This window comes from Malaclemys terrapin, chromosome 19 (genome assembly GCF_027887155.1).
Source record: "Malaclemys terrapin pileata isolate rMalTer1 chromosome 19, rMalTer1.hap1, whole genome shotgun sequence".
Classification (NCBI taxonomy): Eukaryota; Metazoa; Chordata; order Testudines; family Emydidae; genus Malaclemys; species Malaclemys terrapin.
The window spans coordinates 15,550,379-15,559,683 of NC_071523.1; the positions used below are offsets into that span (position 1 = coordinate 15,550,379).

The 9,305-nt window shown below is 52.5% G+C and overlaps 1 protein-coding gene across 3 annotated transcripts in view; it reads left to right on the forward strand.

Moving 5' to 3' along the window:
- PUSL1 (pseudouridine synthase like 1) overlaps positions 1-9,278 on the forward strand; it is a 67,712-nt gene extending 58,434 nt beyond the window's left edge. For all 3 annotated transcript variants that reach the window (XM_054009411.1, XM_054009413.1, XM_054009412.1), the window contains 2 exons: positions 6,815-6,977; positions 9,117-9,278. In XM_054009411.1, coding sequence (XP_053865386.1) covers positions 6,815-6,977; positions 9,117-9,148 — 195 coding nt within the window. In that variant the 3' untranslated portion in view covers positions 9,149-9,278. The remainder of the gene's footprint in view (positions 1-6,814; positions 6,978-9,116) is intronic.
- Positions 9,279-9,305: the final 27 nt, after the last annotated feature.

The following is a 9,305-nucleotide window of genomic DNA, read 5'->3' on the forward strand; positions in this document are numbered from 1 at the left end:
CGGAGTTAGATTCGCAGCAGGCAGTGACCTCTAGTGGGGAAAATGTAAAATAGTGCGTGTCCAGAAGGGTCGTTTCTTCACAGTGAGACCTGGCTTGTTTTATCCATGCTGAAGTGTAGGATCTTAGCCGGTAGAGCTGGACAAGACCTAGCTGGCTTGAGCAGGGAAGATCCATAAAACAGATCCGTGCTGGGTTGGCCCATCAATCTGAAGATTTAGAGACCGAACCCAACCCCCTAGTTGCTAACTGCACTGGGAGCCGGCTGCTTTGATTGGATTAAGGCATTAGTGGGAAAGTGATGGTGCTTTGTCTTCATATAAATAACTCCTCGCTCGTTTGACCGGTGCCTGGGTTTAACAAGGACAAACCCGATTAGCTGAGTTTACTCCACTGTAAACGCAACCGCCTGGATAATTGTTTCCTCCTGTTTTATAGTGTTGTGCTTAGGTCCTTGCCGGATTTGCTTTACATTTGTTTCTTCATTTTTCTTGTAAGGGCACAAGCAGCCTAATAAAACAAATCTAAATGGAACTCCGATGTTAGCCCCAGCCTTCCCTTCTGTGCGGGCACAACCGATTGCACGTACGGAGGTGGATGTGCATTTGCACAACAGCTGTTTACACAAGTAAGTGTGGCAGCTGGGCCCCCGTGTGTTTGATCTGAGTCCCTCGTACAGATTCGGTCTGCACTCCTGGGTTGCTGGTAAAATCAGCTAGTGGAAAATCTGGAGAGATCCACGGGAGGGGATGAGATAGCAGTGGGTGGGATACAAGTTACAACCACAAGCAAGTGCTGCACCAGTAGCATGTTCTGTGGCCCAACTCTAAATGTCAATGGGACTCCCCATCCCTGCGATGTGTGACACAAAGGCTGTTGTGAGCTGGTGTCTCCCCTGAGCCTGCATGGTCGCTTTCCTCTCAGCGCCCGGGATACTAGTCAGACAATCGCAAAGCTCCAGCAGTGTCGAGGAGGGGTCTTGCGGGACCTCACCAAACACAACGCCCAACTTGAAAGGCCGGTCGCCACTGAGCCAGGTGGAATTAGGTGTTAGGGCTTCTGTGCATTGCAGAGTTCTAGGAATGCTTGAGCGGCTGTTCCCACAGGCAGTGAGCACAATGGATGAAGTCCCAATCGCGTCAGTGACCCCCACTGAACCTTCTCTCCTGCTGGTTGGCCCTGTTAGAAGCTGGCTGCCTGGTTTTGGAACTCACTCCCCTCTTTCTCCCTTTATTTTCCTGGGGATCTCCAAGCCCTTTGCACATTAAACTTCTCAAGGGCAAATTGACTTGCCCACAGTCATCCAGTGAGCTGATCCCAGATCTTCCCCAGCTCTAACCACTAGACAGGTCTCTTTGATAGTGACTACAGAACAGCCCGTATCCCTAGAAATGGATCGCTAACGAGGCTTGTGGTGGGAGTTTAAAGTGACATTTCTTGACTGCAGCCTAACGGGAAAGCCGTAGTGCAAACATGAAGTATGCCAGGGGCCAGGAGATAAGTCTAGTTTCAGAATAAGCTCATCGATATACGAGGGAGGAGGAGGGCTAGGAGTTGATCGGGCAGCCTAGCTAGCACCCTCAGCCCTATATCCCTCTGATGAGATCAGTCGGAGCTCCTGGGAGAGCAGCTACGCTGCAAAGGTACCAGCTCAGAGCCTGCCAGACTGTTTCTGGAAGTGCTATAAGCAGAAAGGAGCTTTCTTCAGCCCTGTTCAGAAGGGAGGTGCTGAGTTTGGGTTTTTTTTGGCTCAGATGGCAAGAGGGAAGGAGAGTCAGGCAGTAGGCAGCCCCAAAAGGTGGCTTTCAGGACGTGCTTGTGTCCTTTGGTGCTGCAGCATGATGAACTGCATAACGAGCAGGAAGGAGCCTGGGCTTTGAGTTTTTGTTTTAGCAGTTCAGGTTGTTTCTACTCTGCTGTTCCTCTAAGATTCTGTGATTGGGGAGCTTAAAGGATTATAGGATCTTAACTCCCAAGAAAGTGGACCCAGAGCAATTGAGAAGAGGGATCCTTTTAGATGAGATGTGACAGCCGCTCCTAGGCCCTACCACAACTCAAACGCCTGCCAAACATCTGGGAGAAAAGACATTTTTGTTAAAGTTTAATCATCCCCTGCCCCTTCAGTTAAGGACTGAGGAAGTCCCAACTCAAGGTTTTCAGCTCCTCCAGCAAAATCAGACTCGATATTCCTGATATTTCTGTTTTTCATTATCAGGTGGCACCATAAAGAAGCTAAATAAATAAATAGGGTGCCAGCATAATTTTATTTCTACCTTTATAGGTCACCAAAAAAAGGAGGATCCTAATGGCTGGAAATTCCTGATGCAAAGTTATTAACTGTGATAGAATTCCAATTGCTCTAGCAGTTTTCATCCCCAAATGCTCCCCTAACTATATGTACACACAGCCAGCAGCCCTGTGCTCTGCAATGCAGCTACCTGGGGGTTGGCAGGGAGCCCCGTGTGTGACAGCGAGTGGGCAGACACCAGGGCAAACCCTGCTCTTATGAAAGTTGTCCTAGGGTCTTTCATAGCCAGACAGGACCTTGGTTTTTAAGGGTTTGTGCAAAAGTCCTGTACACACTTAGCTACCTGCATTAGAGTTTGTGTGTGAAACCTCAGTTAGTCCTGCTCTGATTCTTGGGGGTGAAGGGAGACAAGGTATTTAAACTCTTCTCTGAGACGGCTAAGCTAACGCCTTGGGCTGGAATGGAGAGAGCGCAGAGACAGTAGCAAGCACAGAAAGCAGGGCGAGGCAGCTTTTCATGGCATGGATGCTGGAATAATTTTCCCCTTGAGTCATGCGGGGGAAGGCTGTGGGGGAGCTGGTTGGTAGCTGGGGAGGAGACAGCGACACGGCTGAGGACAGGCTGCCAATAATATAAAAGGGAGCAAGTAACTTTTTAGTGTGCTTTTTGCATAAAAGCAAAATGGAAGTGTCCTCCTCCCGTGAGAGGCCGAACAGCGCTCTCTGCCCCATGCAACCTGCAGGGCAGGGACCCTGAGCAAAGGCTAAATAACATCTAGCATTTCTACAGTGCCTTGCATCCCCCCAGGTCCCCACTGGGCTAGCTATGCCCTTGGAAAGGCAGCCAGAAGGGGCAAAGGTCCGAAGCCCTCGCAGCACTCGCTGACTGAACCATGGGGATTATGGCCCATGGCTACTCACTCAGACTCACATTCTTCTGGGCATGTTGAGCGCTCGGCTGCTGGCTGGCTTCTTGCACCACCCACTTGTTAATTTCGTCCATCTCTTACGGCTTGTCTTTTAGACCATGAGCTCTTTGGGGCGGGGACTGCCATGTCCTACGGCCTGAGGGGAGCCGCAGGGCCTGCCCGTGGGATCAGAGGAGAGGGCTTTGAAAAGGCCAACCTGGGGCTTTCCGGGGTGCCCACTTTGAGGTGCCTTCAAAGGGCCTGATGTTCGGAAAGCACTGAGCATCCCGCCGGCAGAGTCAGCGCCCCGCCCCATCTCCCCCTTTGATTCTGCCCACGCCCCTTAAAAGGGGCACTGGCTGAGGCGATGCTAATGCCAATAAGCTGAGATTTTTATTTTTTTTTATAATGGAGATATCCCCTCTCCTAGAACTGGAAGGGACCTTGAAAGGTCATCGAGTCCAGCCCCCTGCCTTCACTAGCAGGACCAAGTACTGATTTTGCCCCAGATCCCCAAGTGGCCCCCTCAAGGATTGAACTCACAACCCTGGGTTTAGCAGGCCAATGCTCAAACCACTGAGCTATCCCTCCCCCCAATGGGTGGACTGTTTCCGTTTTGTGCATTAACTCTTGTGGGAGCTGTGAAATCCCGTCGTCTCCTTTCTCCAGCTGCACTGCGTGCTTTGAACAGGATCACTGCCAGTGCCCACCCACTCTCCTGCCCCACCAGAGCTTTGCCTGGAGAGGATACGGGCCCAGCTGTTGCTGATGGTTTTGCTGCTTGGTTGCTAGCAGTGACGCCTGTCCAGCTCCTGTCTATAACTAACTAGCTACTGGGCAGTCAGTGCCTTGAAAAACACAACAATGGGTTTCACTTCCTAGCAGCCGTATGGAACCCAAAGGCCATCCCAAGCCCTATCACAGCTGGCTTAACGGGATTGAGGGGTTGGACCTATGAGTGTGATGATTAATTATTTGTATTACCATAGTGCCCTTGAGCCGCCTTCATGGACCAGAACCCCAGCGTGTTCAAACATGGAAGAAAAAGACAGTCCTGCCCCAAAGAGCTTACGCTCTATCAGATCCTCTCTCTTAACGAGTGCCAGCGCCTCCTGTAGGCAGACCTCATTCCTACTCGCATCTTTGGTGCTCTACTTTTTAGCTTCGCTTCTCCTGCATGTTGGTAGATGTGCCCTTTTTGAGGAGGAGCTGTCAGGCGGTGGCTGCTCGTGTTGAAGCAGCTGCTGTAAGGCGGGCATTGGCTTCTGCTGCCCGTGTCAGGCAGCAGTCCGTGCACGTCCTGTCTGCAGAGATGCTCCATGCCTCTGGCGTAGGAGGCTGCTGACTTTGGGGCATCCTGGGACAGGAGGCACCGACGGATGCAAGTGCCAGGGGCATCCATGCAGCACCTTCGGTTCCAGGAACAGAGCGGGAAAGGACAACTGTTAGCCTAGATGCTTAGGTGATGGACAGGAGGGCAAGCTTCTCCATGTAGCTCTCTAGTCCTCCCGGTGTGGATGAAAGCAGCAAGTGGCAGTGGGGAGGTGTTCTATGCAGATCAGAGGAGGTGTTTGAAATATCAAATTCCCGGCTGCGGGGGCATTTCTTCCTCGTCTGACTCACTTGTTTTTGGCTTTTTGAGAGCGACACGAGCCCCCGAGTCTCCCCCGCCTGGAAACCAGGTTGGTTGCATAACTTGAGTTTGAAAGCCCAGCTCTGTCGCGTGCTCGTTAGTTTCCTACCACAGAGGGATGTGTGGGTGCTGCTGTTCCTCGCCTCTGCTCAGCTCTCTCTGCCCACGCGTGCGCTCCAGTTAGAGGCAGCGTTGCTGTGTAGCAGAAAGTTTCAGCGTCCCCGGCACTCTCAGTATCACTGCAAGGAAGGCTCTCATGATATAATGCAGAGGGCCCAGGAATTTTGTCTGAAGTTCACCCCTCCTCCTTTGACCAGTAGAGGTCACTGTGCTGATTTGTGTTATTGGTGGCCGCTGTCACTGCTGCCTGCAGTCCCAGGCACCGCTGAGCGGGGCAGACTCATGGAGCAGGCAAATCACAGCAGAGGTACCGCCTACCATTGCCATGCCCTGCCCCCTGGAGATAGGGGGCAGCTGCTGGAGCTCACCAGCGGATTGGGGGAGTAGGGGCCATGCGTGAGGGGGTGTCACAAAGGCGGGGTCTCAGGGCATGTCTACACTGCAATGCAAGTCCAGGGTTTGCACCCCTAACCCCTCTTCCGTGCACCCACACGGCTGTGTCCCAGGACCCCTTGGGGGTGGAGGCTCCAAGCCTGGATTCAAGCCCTATTGCTTTGCAGTGTAGACACAGCCCCCCCGGACTCATGCTCGGGGAGTATCCCACAATCCCATGGGCTGACTTTGTCCTCTGAACGGTCAAGTTTCGTGAGCAGTCCAGTTTTCCTGCACGGCCCCATGAACAAGGGGCAAGAGTGGCCACGTTGTGGGAGGGCGCTAGGAAGTCTAGAATATGCCTGGCTGGACTCGTACCTGCATAATGCAATGTAGATGCTGGAGCCCCAGGTTGGGTTTCAACGATTCCTAACCTGGGCTTACAAATGGGTGTAGACGCTCAAGTCCCGGGTTAACAAACCACGGGCCGGCCAACTCGAGTTCTCTATCCCTGGGGTTGCGTTGCAGTGTAGACAGACCCTGAGCGTTAAAAGAGCAAGGCCAAGGGGTGCTTCTGGGGGATGTGGAAGCTCCAGGCTGCCACATTATGGACAGAGAGTCAGGGCTCTTTGGGGTGACTGGTCTCAGCCTGGTTCTCTTTGGGTACATCTACACAGCACTAAAGCAGGCGTGGCTGACCCGGGCACGCGAGGGTAGGCTGTGGGGGAGTGTGGACATTTGGACTCAGGCTGGAGCCCGGGCTCTGAGTCCCCATGATGGGGGGAGGGGGGAGGTCCCAGACCCTGGGCTTCTGCTTGCCCCTGAACATCTCCACTGCAGTTTTACAGCCCCATGAGCCCAAGTCAGCGGACACAGGCCAGCTGCAGGTGTTTCATTGCAGTGTAGACACTCCCAGCGGGTCTGTGCCGTGATGGAGCCCCTGGGTTGGCTCTCAGTAAAGAAGCCCAGCATAGAATAGACCACGGAGCTTGGAATCTCCTCCAAGGGCCCGAGTCCCCTTAATTCCCACTCAGCCCCTCTCAGGAGACGCCCAGAGCTCTTTGGGTCCAGACAGAGGGACAGAGTTAGCTGGGATGAGTGATGGGAGCTTCCTGCAGCTGGCTTGGCAGGGAGATGCCACAGCCAGTGGTGGCCCTAAAAATACCTGCAGAAGAGGCCCCAACAGACAACGCGTTCTTGCGGGGTCTGGTTTATCTGACCTTCCTTTGAGCAAGGGGCTTAATTTACCGGTCACCAGTGCTGGAATTTGCTTGGCCCTCTCAGGCCACTTCTTCTCAACCAGTGTGTGTTGGCAGGACTCCTCCCACGGTGACAGGGACCGGGCATGCTGCCTTGAACTGCAGGGCGTGAAGCATCGCTCCATAGGCTAATTCCCTGGCCATGGTAGTTATGGAACGTTACATGCCCCTGGGCCCTGCTGGGTTACACTGAAAGCATCAGATGGGTTTTCACGTCTGCTTTTTACAAGGGCAACAACGGGGCGGTATTTCTAAGCCGGATTCTCTGTTGTTTCAGGTACGAAGGATGGCAGGGGCTCTAGTAGCAGTTGGCCAAGGCAGGCTGGCACCTTATCACATAAAGGAACTATTAGAGATTAGAGACTCGCTGGCTTATCCACAGAACACCATGGCTCCAGCAGCTGGACTCTTCCTGAAATCTGTGGAGTATGACGACGCTGGTAAGTGAATCCATGTAGTGCCAGTCAGAGAGAACCCCGAGCATCGCAAGACTCCTTCAGTGGAGTCAGATCTGCCTCTGAAGGCAGCAGTCACCTGCCCCAGCCTTGCTATCAAAACCATTTTCGCCATTATTCATCCCACAGGCTATTTATAGCCACGTTCCACTGAGTGCCGAAGTCGTAATGGGCGCTCGTTGCAATGGGGCATCATGGACGGGTGCGTTTCCTGGTCAGTTTTCTCCGTTGGTAAAACATTCATCATACAGTTTGCAAAGGGCTTTGAGATTCTTGGATGAACAGGGCTGTGTCAGTACAGACGAACTAATGAAGCCCTGTTACACCCACGGGAGCATTATGGCCGTTTTGATGAGGAAACTGAGGCAAAGAAGGTGCAGCAACTTGCCCGAGGTCACAGAGCAAATCAGTGGCTGAGCGAAGTCTAGGATCCAATAATTCTGGCACCTGGTCCCCTGCTCTAACTACCTGACCCCTGCCCTCCCCGAGACAGGAACAGAACCCAGGGTTTGAGACTTAGTCTCTTGCACGTAACGAGTAGAGCTACTACCCTCTTTAAATGTTTAATAGCGGGCTGAGAAGGGTGGTGGGCACCAGCCAGATACCCAGAATTTGCTCGCATCTTCATTCCCACCTCTCACTGGGTTGTTCTTGCACAGAACCCGTAATGATAAGGCCTGTTGCTTAACCTGTCCAGAACAGGAGACAGAAATCCAGGGGGTCCCTGTGATCGGAGACGTGGTATCTGTTTTAAGCTGTTTATTTCGGGTACTGCTTAAGGAAGTTTAAAAAAAAAAAAAAAAAAAAGCCAATTTGTTTCTCCTAAAAGATTATGAATTCATACAATCCAAAATTCATATCCCCTGTAGGGAGGGAGGATATTAACTGGCTTGAACGAGAAAAGCGATTTTATTGCAGGCAGAATGTGATGTCTTGATGGGGCAAAGACGATCTTATTTCTAAATCGAATACAGCCTCTGTGTTAGTGTCCCATTAAAGGAAATCAATGAAATCTTTGCCGTAAACACGCGTACCTGCTTCTGATGAGATTAGCGATCCGCTCCAAGGGAGAAGGATGGGGGCATCGAATTACTTCCTAGCGAGTGTTGCCGTAGTGACAGATGTGAGCCACCATTGTGAAATGATACAATAATCAAGTACCTACTGGAGCTACTTCATCCATCGCTCTCACAGCCCTTTATAAAGACGTGTATTACTGCCCATGATGGGGAAACTGAGGCACGGAGAGGCAAAACTGACTTGCCCATAGTCACATGGGCTCCGAGGCAGAAGCCTGGAGTAGAACCCAGGTGTCCTGACAGCTACACAGCACTGTGCCCTACCTGGCCAGGTCAGCGTTGAGGGCACAAATGATGGTGGGTGGCGATATGGAGAAGCTTGTGTAACTGGTGATCCTATGCTGCGTAGAGAGAGGCCTTCGGACCCCCGAGCTGTCCCCAGGCACATGGCAGCTGCAATGAAAAAACAAAACTCAATTCCCTTCTACAGGTGGGGTGGGGACAAATGGACGTCAATGGTTCACCTTCTACAGGCTCTCTCTGGGGCCCCCATCTCCCTGGAGTGCCCTCCCTGAGAGCCACTTCCTCTCTCTGCAGCTCCTGGTAGAATCTTCCTCTCCTCATTAGCCAGCGATTCACCAGGGCCGGGGTGAGCATCCATCTCAGCTAGCCCCACCAGCCCTCCCTGGGACCACTCCGTTGCACCCAGGGCTTGCTAAAGCTATCAAGGCTCCCCAAGTCTCTGTTAAACTAGGGTTAGGTTTCATCCCCCACAGCAGCAGACGAGGCCTCCTTTGATTTTTCTTGGAGGTGCCTGAGCAGGACTCGGGGAACAAGAAGCAGGGAAACAAAGAGCCACACAACCAGCTTGGAGACAAAGCAGAGCTCTTAGGCGGGCCTTGAAAACGCTGCAGCTTGTCAGTTTTGGCCTGTTCTAATGGCACTTCTCCCAAGAAGCGCTGGCTGCCGAGCCACCCAGCCATCTGCCCGCGTTTGTGGGGACGGAGCCCAAGCAGGAAATGAAGAAACACAAACTTAAGTGCTTTCAGGTGGGCTGGGTTTTTCTTTCTTTCCACATCAATGTTTTCCCTTTTTCTCCTCACAGACGTGGACACAGAAGGTAACGCAGCAAAATAGCGGCCCTGTGAGACGTGCAGCTGTGCCTGAAAGAACTCGGTTGGTGGGGGCCATGTCGCAGAGATTTCCAGAACTCGCTTTGTATGCTGATACGCGGCCAGGTCTCAATAAACCCCATTGATTGTGGCTAGAGACATCGCCACGTCATTTGTCCACA